The sequence below is a fragment of the Macaca nemestrina genome, chromosome 7, assembly GCF_043159975.1.
Source record: "Macaca nemestrina isolate mMacNem1 chromosome 7, mMacNem.hap1, whole genome shotgun sequence".
NCBI classification, from domain to species: domain Eukaryota; kingdom Metazoa; phylum Chordata; class Mammalia; order Primates; family Cercopithecidae; genus Macaca; species Macaca nemestrina.
In genome coordinates this window covers 89,740,433-89,756,202 of record NC_092131.1, presented here as the reverse complement: position 1 = coordinate 89,756,202, position 15,770 = coordinate 89,740,433, and the positions used below count along the sequence as shown (strand labels likewise).

General features: G+C 48.8%; 1 protein-coding gene across 9 annotated transcripts in view; it reads right to left on the bottom strand.

The window, feature by feature from the left end:
- LOC105499242 (proprotein convertase subtilisin/kexin type 6) overlaps window positions 1–15,770 on the bottom strand; it is a 188,565-nt gene that overhangs the window by 120,436 nt on the left and 52,359 nt on the right. For all 9 annotated transcript variants that reach the window (XR_011626057.1, XM_011771749.2, XM_011771750.2 and 6 more), the window contains exons 3-6: window positions 8,806–8,916; window positions 8,137–8,280; window positions 6,455–6,531; window positions 4,384–4,472 (exon numbers count right to left, since the gene is read on the bottom strand). Coding sequence is in view for 8 of the 9 variants with exons in the window: in XM_011771749.2 (XP_011770051.2) it covers window positions 4,384–4,472; window positions 6,455–6,531; window positions 8,137–8,280; window positions 8,806–8,916 (421 nt within the window). In the remaining variant the exon portion in view is untranslated. The remainder of the gene's footprint in view (window positions 1–4,383; window positions 4,473–6,454; window positions 6,532–8,136; window positions 8,281–8,805; window positions 8,917–15,770) is intronic.

The window sequence follows — 15,770 nt, the reverse complement described above, 5'->3', positions numbered from 1 at the left end:
CCTCCCAGGTTTAAACCAGTTCTCCTGCCTCAGCCTCCCGAGTAGCTGGGATTACAGGTGCGTGCCACCATACCTGACTGACTGATTTTTGTATTTTTAGTAGAGATGGGGTTGCACCATGTTGACCGGGCTGGTCTCGAACTCCTGACCTCAGGTGATCCACCCACCTCAGCCACCCAAAATGCTGAGATTACAGGTGTGAGCCACCATGCCCAGCCCTGAAAATTTTTTTTAAAGACTAGACTGAACACAACAAAAGGAAGGATTAGTTAACTTGAAGTTCAATAAAAATCATCCCATTTGAAGCAGAGAAAAAAGGGTTAAAAAAATGAACAGTACCTCAGTAAACGGTGAGGCGTATTAAGCAATCTAACAACTATAACTGTGCCCACAGAGAATAGAAAGAAAATGGAACTAAAAAACATTTGAAGAAATATTGACATTTTTTCCCCCAAATTTTCTTTAAAAAGAATAACCCACTAAGAAGCACAGAAAACCCAAGCTGGAATTAATATGAAGAAAACTACACAAAAGAATGTTAGAGCCACAGGCAAAGCACAGATATCTAAAAAAATAACACTATGAAAGCAGCTATAGGGACGGGCCACGGTGGCCCATGCCTGTAATCCCAGCACTTTGGGAGGCTGAGGTGGGAGGATCACTTGAGGCCAGGAGTTTGAGACCAGCCTGGGCAACATAGCACTATCTCATCCTACAAGGAAAAAAGTTGTTTTTTTTTGTTTTGTTTTGTTTTGATTAGCTGGGAAAGGTTGTGTTCACCTGTAGTCCCAGATACTTGGGAAGCTCATTTGGAAGGATCACTTGAGGCCAGGAGTTTAAGGCCGCAGTGAGCTATGATTGTGCCACTGCAATCCAACCTGGGTGACAGAGCAAGACCCCATCTCTCAAAAAAAAAAAAAAGGGAACAACAATAAGGATGACAATTAACAATTGACTCATCATCCAAAACAATGGATAACAGAAGACAATAGAATAACATCTTTAGAGTGTTGAAAGACAAAAAAAAAAAAAAAAGTTAGAAGGTTATGTTCAGCATAATTTCTTTTAAGAAAAATGAAGAGAAGCCACTTTCAGATAAAATGAGAGAATTTTTCACCAGCATACCTGAACCTCAACAAATATCAAAAGAGATGAGAGATAACCTCAATAAATACCAAAGAGCCTGAAGACAGGCTGAAGATAAATGGAAAGATGGAAATCTGAAGCTAGAAAAAGTAAGGAAGACCAGTGGAATGGTACACATGTAGGTAAGTGTATTTCTTTTCATAAGCAGTTTGCAGTCAACCACGTGTTTGAAACAAGAATAACAGAAATGCACTGTGGGTTTATAATATGGGAAGTAAAATATATAAAAACAACAACACAAACAATGACAGTGAGGGTGGATGGAAACAATCTTAGATTCATACATTATATAGAAAGTATACTATTAATTCCAGATAGACTGGGATAAGTTAGGATGTGTGTAACAGGGATATTTTTTAGTTAATGCATTGAATATGGTTGAGCACGTGTTGCATGTGTAATACTGGGTATGCCATTGACAGAGAAGAAAGAGATGATGGCCACAGTTCTGGGCCTCTAGGAGCTCAGCATGTCTTTGGAAGGAACCAACAAGGAAGATGGCACAGGACCACGTACTGAAGTTTAAAGGGGCAGATGGGAGCCCAGGAGCGGCAGAGCAGGCACTCTGTGAGGGCAGAGCATGAGGGTATGGCTTGAGCCTGACATGAGAGGACTTGACTACCCGTGAGAGTGCTGAGGAGACAATTAGGTCTGCGGCATCGGGCTGGGGTCAGCGTGCCACATAAAGATTGAGGACATGAGGTGGAGCTCACACCTCTCTGCGAGGTAGGTGTGGGGTTGAGGCTGGCCTTGACCCAAGGATCTGGTGATAGCCACTGGCTCCAAAGCTGCTGCAAACAGCTTTAGCCCCTCCACACAGGCAGCCACCCCGCTTCCTCCTGGTTCTCCCTCTGAGCCCACCTCCGGGTGGGGTGCCCTAACACAGCCTCCCTCTCTGAGTGTGCTGGTACACAACAGATAATTTCTCTGGGATGTCCCTGGAGCTGACCATAGAGCTCTTCCTTTTCCTATCTTTATTTTTAGTTGTCACTCAAGAGACTATAATGCATATCCTAACTTATCCCAGGCTATCTGGAATTAATAGTATACTACTTTCTGTATAATGTATAAATCTAAGAGTGTTTCCATTCACCATCACTGTTACCATTTCTGCTGTTGCTATTACTCTTGTTTTAAACACATGCCAAATTCTATCCCTACATTCTCCAAATCTGGAGGGAGCACCTTCACTTGTAGAACTTGGGAAACGTAGGGAAAGAGTTTGGCAATGAGTGTAGAACTATCTAATGGTAACGCTGTATTTACTGTGCACCTTATCTGGGAGGATCTTTATGCATGTTACTTCCACTGACTCCTCCCCACAATCCACGATATAAGTGTTACCCACCTGTGTGATCCCAGGGAGTGCTCTAAACCAGTGCTTCTCAAATGCTCACTTGGAGACAAATCCCCTGTGATCTTGTTATAATGCAGAGCCTGACTCAGTAGGCCTGGGGTGGGGATTCTGCATTTCTGACGGCTCCCAGAGGATGCCATGCTCAAAGTCTAGGGACTTGGGGGAGCAAGGCTCAAGCAACCCTAAATGTGGGGTCCACCCCTCACTCAAAGCAACACAAATGGTTTTTATTCTCCCACTGAGAGTCTCAGCAAGAGGGAAGGAGGAGTTCAGCTATCCCCTGCAGACTTAGCCCAAGCCGATGGTTTCGCACATGGTATCTGACTTCATCCTCATAACAAACCTGGGGAGGCAGCTGCCTCATGGTCATTTCACCCCACAGGTAAAGAAATCTTGGCTCAGAGAGGTTATGTAAGTTGTCCAAGGACACACAGTCAGTGAGTGGTGGGAATGGAATTGGCACCCAGGTTGGCCCGATTCTACAGCTCCTGGAGAGACATCTCAGGGCTCTGTACCCATCGTCAAAGGCTCCAGGGAGAACTTATATATCTCAGTGTGCAAGAACTATCCACAAAGGAGTGAGGCTAGTTGACAGTCTCCTAATTTGTTCGCAGAACACGCCCTTGGGGGTTAATTCTGTTATGAAATGAAAATCCAACCACTTTCAAGATTTCCATGGGAAAAGACAGGCAGAGAGTCCTAAATTAAGTAAAAGCTAAGGACCCTCTTTTCGAAACACAAGAAATTCCCCCAAGGACTAGTGATCCAGGGAACCTTGGCCCAACCTCCCTGCCTGGTACTGCTCATAAGTGCAGCCAAAGGGGCTGCAGCCACCCTCACCAAGGCTCAGTGGCAGGAATGGCAGTGCCCCGGGAAGGTGGCTTCCCACTGCAGCCACCTGAGTGAGCAGGAGCACCTTCGAACTGAGAGGCACACAGGTGTCCTGGGTGAAGCTGCAGTCCCTGGAGGCTCTCTGGCACTCCTCTCTGCTGCCCCCACTTGCTCAGTTCCCGGGTCAATGACATGCACCTAGAGGGGCCTTCAGAGCACTTGGTGACTGAGCTGTCACACTGCCAGGCTCCCATGGGGAACAGAGAGACATTCAACACTTTACTCCAAAGCCTCATCCTAGCAAGGGCAGCTTGATTGACCAGTGTGAGAAGCTAAATGGCAAGGCCAGATGCACGCAGGGTCAGGGGCAGCTGCTGCTCTGTAAAGGGACCAAGAAGAGCTGACTCCCTGGTGAACGAGATGGGGGAGAGCTGGATCCAGGGAGCACTTCACAGAACAGAGCAGGCATGAACTGCCGTAAGGCACAGGTGGATGGAGCCAAGTGGAGAGGCACGGGGAGGCGGGGATGGGAATGGTTCAAGCCCAGGCATAAATTGGGAAGACCAGATGTGTCTAAGGGACACTATAACAAATGTCCTCTAAGGCCAGGGCAGGGGCAGGAGAGGTGGTCCAGCAAGCTTGAGTGGGAGTCGGAACCCAGGGAAGGCTCTGGTCCCAGGTGAAAGCTGTGACTCTGTCTGGGAAGTGACAGGGAGCCACTGAAGGCTATTGGCAGCGGGGAATCAACGCAGCCTTCCAGGAGTCAGCGGCCAGGCCAGCAGGACCAGAGGACAGAGAGTACCTTTCCAATGGGAACTGCAATGGCTTTTCAGGCAAAACAGTAAGCAGTTCCTCTGTTTTGAGGCCCCAGTCCCTGTGGGCCAGTTGCCTGGGCCATGATACAGATGGCACTGCTGCTTCTGGCCCAGGCGTCTGCTGACATGGCCAAGGCCAAAAGACAGGAGGCTGCGGAGATCAGCAGACAGGGAGCTCTCCAGCTGCCCCTGCCCCAGGCCCCTTAGCTCGCAGGCTGCCGCGCCCGGCCTTACCTCCTATTTTGGCATTGTATGCTATGCCCACGATGCAGTAAGAGTTGTTTGCTGAAGCAGCAACTTCTCCCGCACAACGAGTACCGTGTCTGAAACAAAGGAAAAAACCAAGTGAGGATGCAGCCCAGAAAGTTTCAGTGAATTCAGTGTATGGCTCAGTTCAATGCAACAAGTGAGTCAGTTGTCCAAAGCCCAGAGATGTCATTAAAGCCCATTTCCTGCATCCCCTCTCATCACCAACCCCACTCCCACTCTGGGAGAAGGCACCAAGTCAGCCTGGGTACAGCCCTTCCTGGCATCCTGAATGTGGCAAGTGCTCACTCAAGGTAACCTCTTCCAGGATGCCTCCCCTGACCCCCATGTTGGAGGAAGGTGCCTGCCCCAGTGCCCGTGGCCCTATACCTTCCTCCTCGCAGCATGTGTAGTCGGCACATGGCCACTGCTGTGTAGGGTGGGTGCTGCGCCACCTCGGCCCCATGTCTCCTGTGGTTGGCAGCATGGACACCTGCTGCCCGGCAGGATGAAAGAACGGACTGGTGCTGATGTCACCTGCCTCATCCCCATGCACCTATAACACCATGCTCACCCTGAGGCAGCCCTTCCTGTGCTTCTAAGGCCATTTAAGCTGGAGCTGAGGAAGAATGCTCTAAATTAAACACTCAGCAGCTGGGGGACTATGAAGAAATGACCAGAAAAACAAATTGCTTTCCTCAGTAATGACCCCATTCTCTGATGTGCCACATCAGGTCAATTCCTCCAGCGGGGGCCAAAATAGGAGCAACTTGAAATAGCACATCTTTGAGAAGAGTCCACAGAGGATGGGAATCATTGATTCAAATTTAAAGCTGCCTTTAAAAATCGCCCCAGGCAGCAGCCCTTTGGAAGCGAGTCATCTGTCCTTGCCTGGAAGCTACACCGCTTCAAGGCCAGGGCTATTTCCGGGGTCACAGAGCTCGATGGATGGCTCAGGATGGGATTGAATCCTACCCTTCAAGGGTCACTGCATGGTATGTGGATCATTCCTCCTTTGCCCCAGGCGTCCTCACTGGCAACAGGAAGGGCACCTTGGGACGTGCATGAGACTGGGCCGCTGTAGGCTCCTGGGAGCTCTGCAGCTTGCTGTGTGGAACTCCAGTGGCTGAGGCTTCCTGCACAGCACTGCCTGTGCCTCCGTTTGTGAATCTCAGAATCAAAGCAACCGCAAACTAAAAGACTATAATCGGGGACGCCCCGCAGCAAGCATCTTGTCAACAGTGGGAAGGAAGAAGGCTTTTATTATTTTCCTCTAAATATTTTTGGAGGAACGATAAGAGCTCAGGGTATGGGGCATGCTGATGGAGAAAGGAAAGAGACAGCAAATGAACTCCCAGGACCAAGCCCAGGGCAGCCATTTACACTGCAAAGTCACCTGGGCTCTGTCACCCCACTGCCTCCACTTGCAAAGTGACAGTGACACAAAAACACCTGCCATTTCTGGAGAATCTGCTGGGTGCGTTCTTCACGCATCATCTCACTGACCCCTCCTGTGACCCTGTGAGGTAGGGGACGTCATTGGCCTGGACAAGCCTCTAAGACACCAAGACATGAATTTTCAACCAGCTCACCTAGCATGCACGCAGCCAGTAAGTGGGAGAGCTGGGATCTGAACCTGGGTCTATCCAGCATCACTCATGCCCCTTCCACCTCATTCCTAAGGTCACAGAGTCACAAAAGCTCAGGCATGTGACCTATGTGCTCAAACAGACTAAACTGCTGTCTTCACACACCAGGTCATGGAGACTGTTAGACATAAGGGCTTCTCTTTTACAATATTCCAAGAAAGTTGCAAACATTTCTAGCTGCCCGCCAGTGGTGACACCCCAGAGGAACAGGCTACCTCCACAGACGCTGGCCATGTCTGAAGGGCTGTGCCTGGCATGGGCTGTGACTCCTGGATAAGCCTGCCTAGCGCCCAGGCAGGGAAGATATGCCGGCAGTCACCGCCTCTCCAGCTCCCTCACACACACATTCAATAGCGATGCTGCAGGGAGGGGAAGAGAAGCCGGGGAGAGGAGGCAAGGTGGTGACGTACTTATTTTCATTGCTGGCATCGTATCGTGGAGATGGGTCATAATCATTGCCGTTGACATCATAACTGGCGTAGGAATCCTAAGAAATGGAATCTTGGTGAGTGAGGAGAAATGGCGCAGCATATGACAGCTCTGTTTAAATGGATTTTATGTTCTATTGGCAAATAGAGAAACCACATGCGGGATTCCTCTCTTACTATAGCTATAATCTCCTACATGTTTTTATTGTGGTAAAATATACGTGACAGGAAATATACCACCTTAACCATTCTCGAGTGTACGGTTCGGTGGCATTAAGTACATTCACAGTGTTGTGCGACCATCACCGCCACCCATCTCCAGAACTCTCTTCAACCTGCAAAACCCCATATCCACTAAAAACTAACTCCCCATTCCTCTCTCCCAGGCCCTGGCAAACCCCATGCCACCTTTTTGTCTAAGATTTTGGCTACTCTGAGTCACTCATGTCAGTGGAATCATGCAGTATTTGTCCTTTTGTGACTGGCTTATTTCACTTTGCATAATGTCCAAGGTTTATCCATGTTGCCACGTGTGTCAGAATTTCCTTAATTTTATATTTTCAATAGGTATGCTTTTGTTTGTATGACTGTAATAATAGTATTCACATAATTTTACATCCTCCTTTTAAAATATATGATGAGGCCGGGCGCGGTGGCTCAAGCCTGTGTAATCCCAGCACTTTGGGAGGCCGAGACGGGCGGATCACGAGGTCAGGAGATTGAGACCATCCTGGCTAACACGGCGAAACCCCGTCTCTACTAAAAAAAAACACAAAAAATTAGCCGGGCGAGGTGGCGGCGCCTGTGGTCCCAGCTACTCGGGAGGCTGAGGCAGGAGAATGGCGGGAACCCGGGAGGCGGAGCTTGCAGTGAGCTGAGATCCGGCCACTGCACTCCAGCCTGGGTGACAGAGCGAGACTCCGTCTCAAAAAAAAAAAAAAAATAAATAAATAAAATAAAATAAAATAAAATAAAATAAAATATATGATGAAAGCTTTCCAGTGTTGTTGACATGGTCTGCAAAATTCATTTCTAAGGGCTGCATAATGATCTGTCAGATGGATACAATATGGTACTTAATCACTGGTAGGCGCCCAGGTCCCTTAGAGGATTTCAAGCATTTATCATATTTACTATATGCCAAGCTTGCTTCCTTACATTTAACTAATTTAGTCCTTACAATAACTCCATGAGAGACCAGTTCTCTTATGAACCCATTTTACAGATGGTGACACTGAGGCACACAGAAGTTAAGTAACTTGTTCAAGATCTCAGAGCTAATCATTTGCAGACCCAGGATAGGAACCGAGGTACTCTGGGCCTAGAGACCATGTTTTCACGCTGTCATCCTGTCACTGTTCGTGTTGCTACTATCTGTATGCTGATGATCCCCCTCCATGCATTTCTTAGTTCTTTAGGCTCCATTCCTAAAAGTATAAGTGACTCTGCAAGCATGTGGATGAATCCCTCTGCAAAACCCTTGCCTCTGACAGTAGCAAGTAGTAGAATATTCATTTTCCTAATTCTCTCCAGCATAGTTTTCCTTACTGCCTAACTTAATGGGAGTTGGGGGAGAATGGGACCTTACTGTTTTTAAACTTGCATTTACTTAATGACTAGCACAGTTGAGTATATTTGCATGTCAGTTCCAGGGATTGACTTACATAATTTGGGGCCAGGTCAGGGTGATTCCTCTCTATGCCATCATCGAGGATGGTGACCACCACATTTTTTCCTGTGTAGCCCCTCTTCCACGCTGCCTGGACATTCATTTCTGACCGGCAGCGACTGTTCTTGTCGCCACAATGCTGTAAGCACAGAAGACACAAAGTCCCCCCCGCCATGGACATTCCAGAAGCAGAACTGACAGTCGGTGTACACCCCACAGGAAGACGCTTAGGCTTGCAAGTAAATAAGGAGGGAACACCTATCCCTGCTTATATAGCAGAGATGCTCTTTCCCAGTCAGGTTGAGACTCATGCAGAGTGCTCCCTTGCTTTTTCTGCACCTGCAATCTATCACTTTCCCAGGGCATCGCCTCCCAACAGGAGCTCTGTCCAGGGGCTGGGCTTTGCCATTTAGTCTTACAGCCTGCATCAAATCGCTTCCCTTCTCAAAGAGCCCCCACCCCAGGGTGTGTGCATAGTTTCCGAAAAAATCCACACGAAAGCTGGTGCTGCACAGCCTTGACATAGGGGTTTTACACCCTCAAGGTGAAGTGTGTCTGTCTGGAGATGTTGTTTGAATTTAGCTTCACTGGGGGGAAATTAACCCATTTCAGAGACCTGGCAGCGCAAGTGTCCTGGGGCAGAGAGAGGTCCTGTCCTACTTACCAGGTACCACATGTTGGACCAAATGGGGTCGTTGAAGTAAAGGGCCTGTGGGTCACTTCGCACCTGTCTCTTCACCCTTCGTTTCACTTCCTGTTGCTGAAGCCATTTCACCTACCAGAAGAAATGCAATTACTGTTTATATTAGAAATGATTTCTTGATTTCATGTAGCCTCTTTGCAGGCGCCACAGGCTTCCTTGTGCATGAATATCTGTGTCATAGTAGATATTTTAGATGGTAAGTTCCTGGGGACATTTTCACTTCAAAGTGACTGCATTTGAAAGATGAGAACTTGTTTGTATATACAAAGGAAGAAATAACACCACTCGGATAGATTTTGAAGTCGCTGTACTAAAAGAAAGAAAGAAAGTGTTCACGCCTGTAATCCCAGCACTTTGGGAAGCTGAGGCAGGAAGATCCCCTGAGAGACTAGCCTGGGCAACATGGTGAAACCCTACCTCTACAAAAAAAAAAAATCTGGGCATGGTGGCACATGCCTGTAGTCCCAGCTACTCAGGAGGCTGAGGTGAAAGGATTGCTTGAGCCTGGGAAGTCAAGGCTGCAGTGAGCCATGATTGTGCCACTGCACTCCAGTCTGGGCAACACAGCAAGACCCTGCCAAAAAAAAAAAAAAAAAAGAGAGACAGAAAGAGAAGAAGGAAGGAAGGGAGGGAGGGAAGGAAGGAAGCCAGTCTTGTGAAGTTGCCAATAAATTGTCTGGTGATCCCTGTCCTGAAGAAAAAGGAAATACATACATGGGAAAGCAATGAATGAAGAAAGTGTTTGGTTAATCGGCATTGGAATTTGCTTTACAGCAAGGACATAAGTAAATATGATAAGCCATATATTGGAATATTTGGCAGCCACCAGCAACATGGTACCAAAACATGCACAAAGAAAAATCTAGAAAGGAATACAGCAAAACAGTAGTAGAATCAATTCCTGGGTGGTGACATTATTGCTAATTTAAAATTTTACAATTACTTTCAGGATGTCATAAATTGTCTTTCAATCAGCATGATTTGTTTTCATGATCAAGGAAAAAAGTTCACAAGGCTGTATCACTGATATTTAAGACCAAGGATCAAGGCACCAGGCCACCTGCAATAAAGCCCAGCTCCGTGCTCACCAGCTGTGTGACTTAGAGCTGGCAGTAGACATCCATGGCCTCAGGGTGGTGTCCACCCACACAGTGGGGACAGTCATGGGCCGCCACAGGGTTAATATACGAACACACAGAAAGCCCTCAGACCAGTGCCTGGAGCACACCTGCTCTTATCATCCTGTGTACACAATCTTTTCAAGCTAGAAAAGCTTTTTCATTTTAAAAGGATCTTGGCGTAAAGACTTCATGGGCCCTGAGTGGGAATGTTTTCTTTGGTCTTACCATGGCAGCTCCACCTGATTGAATAATGCTCAAAGCTGGGGTTCAGCCTGGCTCTGGGGCCTGAGATGGGCAGGATAAGGATGGGCAGCTGGGCTGTGCTCTTGAGGAGTCTGCACTACATTCAGGGGTCCCACCAATCAGAGTATGATGTGAGTTCCAAACAGGGCAGGCTGCCTGGAGGAGGCAGCTAGAGGAAGGCAAGGATACAAGAGGAGGGGGAGGGGCCCCAAGGTGACCCAAGGCTGGTGACCAGGGTCGTGCTGGAAGCTGGAACAGAGCTACCTAAGGCTGAGCGGGCAGGGAGTAAAGGTACTCAAGGGCAAAGGGATAAGATTTCCCTTCCTCCTCCCTGAACCTCGGCCTCTCCACATCATCCTGAGCAAGGACAGCTGAGCACCTGCATACATAGCTCACATTTAGGACTGGGGATGATCTCCAGGGCATCTTTGGTGTACAGGACAAAATGCCGGAAGAGAGGCATCCCAGCCTGTCCCACCCCAATGTAATTCGTCTATAGAACACCAGCAGACCAGACGCCTTAGAAACACTGCAAAGGGCTCAAAATCAATTTCACGTCAGACACTTAAAAAATCCTCAACACCAAGTCCTAGATAATTTATAATGGCCGCTGATAGATACTTCCACAGAAAATAAAACTATAAAATGAGATATTTTGTTCCTAACACCTGCTGATGGCATTTTGCAACGTCCCCATATATTACCGCCTGAACTAGAAAGCTTTTACCTGGTCTAAGATGCCGCAAACAATATTTCATAATGTGTTAAGCACCCTATTATAAAATACAGTGGTATGTAGATCCCGCGCAGCCCAAAGCTCCCAGGGATGTTCCGCCCCTCCTGCCAGGCTGAGCCCTGCTTATGCAAAGGAGCCCTGAACTCACTTTCTGTTCTAACAACATCCAGTCCCTTCCAACCGCTGTGCCCACCAGACCACACTTCCAGTCAGAGGAGGCGGCGCACTCTGCCCTTCCAAGCCCAAGTGGATGACGCCCCACTAATCAGCTGGGAGATGTGGGAAAGCGTAGAGCCAGAAGTCATAAGAGCGTTCCTCGGCAGGAAGGAAGAGCCTGAGCAACCCGGCCCCTGGCCCTTGCTGGGTTCTGGGAAAAACCCCACATCACTGGCATACAGTTCTGAGAGGGGCTGTGATAGCCTGGGGCCCGCAGCACAGTTTGGGGCTCTCTCTCTGGCGTGGTCACAGGGGCAGCCCTCTCTCTGCTAACAGACCTTCTCCTTGTAAGTCTCCAACTGCAAGTGAGGTGCCGTCAGGCCAACAGAACTGAACGCTGTACAACAGATGATTGACCAGGCACGGGGGCTTCTCTGCGGAGATGAGGTGCAGATAGACAGTGCAGTCGCAGAGGCTGATTCGCCCAGCAGCCACTCTGTCCCTTCCTCTGGGTTCCAGTCACTCCCTTCCTTCTCACTCAGCTCCAGGACAGCACAAGGGGATCCCAGAGCCCACTTCCTACCCATCACAAAGAGAAAGTCATTTTCCAGGTTCACCTTCCCCAATGTCTCTGGACAGCAGGCATCCTGGGGTCACTTATTCTGTGGGTCACTCAACAAAAATGCACTGAGTCTTCCTGTTTGTCTGGCGCTAGGTTCTGGGAAGATCAGCATGAATATACCTGGTTCCCAGCCAGGACCAAAGTGCCTCTCCCTCCCCTCCCCAGCTGGGATGCAAAGCTCTGCCTTCAATGCCCCCTCGGGGTGAAACTGGGAGCCACCTGGACACTCTGTGGAGGTCAGAGGTGTGTCACCAGCCCCAAAACAAGTGACTAAAACTCCAGCTCTCCCATCGAATGAAAGCAACCCTCACAGCTTGCAGTGAGCAGAGATTGCACCATTGCACTCCAGCCTGGGCGACAGAGTGAGACTATCTTAAAACAAAACAAAACAAAACAAAACAAAAAACCAAGAAAAAAAAAGAGAAGAAAAAGAAAATGTGATTAGGTCTTAATGACTGCTGGATGACATCTGTTGACTTTTTTGTGGAAGATCAACTATAGGTGATTTGGGGCAAAGGCAAGGTTTGCCAAATGCCACTTCTAGCCCAAACACAAACCATCTTTCTCTGCAAATCTGTAGAATGTGTCAGGATTTCTTCAAAGTCATATTTTGAAGATAGAACTTCACTCTGATCTTTTTCCTTTTCTCTATTTTCCAAATGTACGTCTCCTGCTAAACATGCAGCATACTTATAGATGAGTTATGCTCTGGGGCAGGGAGTTCTAATCATGAAGAAGGCTTCAGCATCTTCTCGAGACAAGTGCACAGCGACACTTTCTTTTGTAGTGTGTGCTTCCTCCAGCTTTCTTCTTGGGAAATCAAGTTAAAATGAGGCATCCATTGACTGTCCCTCTGTTGATAAGACAAGGTAAAATCTAAGGATGTTCCTAAAGGGTAACACAACAAGCAGAGACCCAGGAGGGGGCCCTGCTCACGTTCCAGTAAACGGCCTGCCATGTCGCAGGCTGTCCGTGCCACTGAGTTGTGATCCTTGTCCAAGCATCCTTTCAGCGAGCAGCCATGGGCAGCCTTCGCCATGTCTTCTTCCCTGTGGGCCACAGGTGGGCCAGAAGTTTGCTGACACATCAGTCCCGGGTGTGACAAGCGACAAGGGCGGGTGTTTTCAAACGTTTACTCATGAGCCAGTGTCACCAAAGAGAGCATGAAATCCCTCCCACTTGCACTTCCACCCAAAGACACCATGTCCTTCTGCCCTAACTTCAAGCCCTTGCCTATTTGTGGGGGGCCCTGCTGTGGCTCAGGAAGGCCCCTAGAAGTTCTTGGGAGCTGGAGAGTCCTAAAAGGAGAGGGGCTTCACAGTCTTTGCTCTGAGATGGAGTGAAGGCCACAGAGACCCTCCCCTAGGGTCCAGGGGTCCCACACAGCATCAAGAGAGTCAAGCTGCTGAGGTTCCTTGAAGTACACACCGGCAGGGCTGGGGACACCAGGTTCACACAGGTTCTGCACAGTTGTAGCCAAAGCAAGGGAGACAGCTCAGCCCGCTCTTTCTTTTCTCTTTTCTCCCTGGTTTCATCAAAGTGAAGGCTACTTTATTCTGTAACTGTGAAAGAACAAGGGGACTGCAAGCCAGCCCTAACTGTATACCAGGGCACATCAAGGGAGGGAGTCAGAGGCCAGACCTTGCACCCAGGAGCCACCAAGCTCTAAAGGCTCCTCCAGGAGAGAACAATCAGAGCACTGTAGAAAATAAACCTGTTATTCTCTCTGTGTGGGAGGCGGGCACTCTGCCTGGGCCTCTGCCTCCAAACTGTAAAGCAGGGGCTGGGACCAGTCCTCATTGAGAGCTTGTGCACTCAATAGTCTGTGGCGCTTAGATCTCGATTCCCATCAACCTTGACTGCTCTGAGCACCTTGCTGGGCCAATATCCAACTAGCTAAAGAGCTAAATGAGAAGGCTGAGAGGTGAATTTAAAGAAAGAAAAATCCCACTCCCTGACAAGTGCCTGTCACTGCATAACGTGCAATGTGGCCCTTCTCTCACTGACAGGCAATGATTAATGCACCACGCCGGAGTCTTCTTGCCCTGGATCCCACAGTCCCTCAAGGAGTGGAAGGATAGGCTCAAGTCCCAGAAACCCTAGAACTGTTTACAAAATGGTGCCAGCATGAGCATGATTTCTTTTTTCTTCCGGAGAGTGAGAGGCCCCACAACTTTCATCAGCTTTTCAAAGGGGCCTGTGATCCCCCCAAATGGCTAAAAACCACTGAACCAAGCTAGACAGAGGCAGAAAGCAGATCAAAGTTTTCCCTGAGTGAGGGACCGGTACTACAGCTGTCATCTTCCAGCAGGGCAAGGGGACCATCGCCACAAGTGAGAGATGATTAAATGGTTTCATGAGAGCCCATCACAGTGAGGTGCCCAGGCCCACCTGTGGCGCTGCAATGGCTCACCTTGGGGTGGGGCTGGGGGAAACACCAGGCTGCCATGGCAACCACACAGCAGGGACCCAGTGAGTAAGCCCGGGCAGTAGAGGAGGGGGGAGGAGGAACCGAAAAATAAAAGACATTCTAACTCAGCCTAGAAAGCCACCCCCACCACCACCTCCCATGTCATCCAGGCAGCTGCGAGCCCAGCTCCCTCCCCACTTCCTCACCTGCAGCCATAACTGTAACAATGTAGAGACCATTTCTCGAATTCTTTCCATCAAAGTTGAACTACAGGTGCCAGAAGACCCCTGCTTAACGGTCACGAGAGAGGGAAGTCTTCGCTCTGCCGATGGTGGAAATGGGACGGTGCGTGTGAAAGCTCTTTGGGAAAGTGAAGCTATTCACTTGTAAGTTAGTTCTGATTTTGCTGAAAGGGGACAGAAGGTGCCCCTCCCGCTACTGCCCGCCACCCACCTCCACTCACTGACAACAGAAGAGGCAGCCGGAGCCCGGCTTCACCTATTGTTAGGGGCTGACCTGTGAACCCCTAAATTCTTATGTTGAAATCTTAACCCCGGATAGCTCACAATGTGACTGTAATGGGAGATAAGGGCCTTAAAGAGGTAATTACGTTAATATGAGGTCATGATGGGGGAGGGGCTAATCCAATCTGACCAGTGTCCCATGAGAAGAGTTGATTAGGACGGAGCCCCTCGCAGAGAGGGACAACCATCTGAGGATGCAGCAAGAATTCAGCCATCTGCAAGAGGCCTCAGAAGACACCAACCCTGCCAACACCGTAATCTCAGTCTTCCCACCTTCCTAATTGCGAGACAATACATTTCTGTGGTTGAAGCCCCCGCATCCTATGGGACTTTGTCACAACTGCCCCAGCTGACTAACAACCTATGAAGTCCGACGCTGCTCAACATATCTGATACCCAGTCACTGTCAGTACCTCTGTTATTTTAGCTCCAGCAATACAGGATACAGCTTTGTTGATTCAAACTATATTTAGGATTTTTCTATAATTTAGCTAAGGTGGGTCAGAATTTACTTCTAAAGTATTTACATAGAAAGAAGTTGCTTATGTTACACATATCTTGCTTATGTGAACCAAATCTGTGGAACTTGAGATATGCTTCAGTAAGCATTGTCTACTGTTCTCTGGGTAGCTGCTGGACTTGTAAGGGAGTAAAAACAAATGGTATGTGGCCTTGGCCCTCGATAACTTCCTGTTGCATTGGCAAGAGATGGGCTTGCATGCTTTGAACTCCACGTTCCTCTCTCCCGATGCATCCGCAGAGCACGGTCAGTTCGCCTTCCCATTGCCTCTCCTCTGGTTCTGGAATACTGAACACCCTCCCAAGCCTGATGATCCAGGTCCCCCAGGAACCACCTGCAGCTCCCCTGCCGACTCTGTCTCTGTCCCTGACAGATCCCAAACAAACTGAACTAGTCATCGTTCCCAACAAACACTGCTGTGTGCTCCTACTCCAGGGCCAGATCTAGAATACAAACATACTTCTGCTAGAAGAGCAGGCCAAGTCTGCAGCCTCTGAGCAGGCTTCCTGGTGGCAGGGATACTGGAGCCCAGAGGGGAAGGTGGGGAAGACAGCCACAACAGGGGAAGGTGGGGAGCCATCTGTGCAAAAGCTC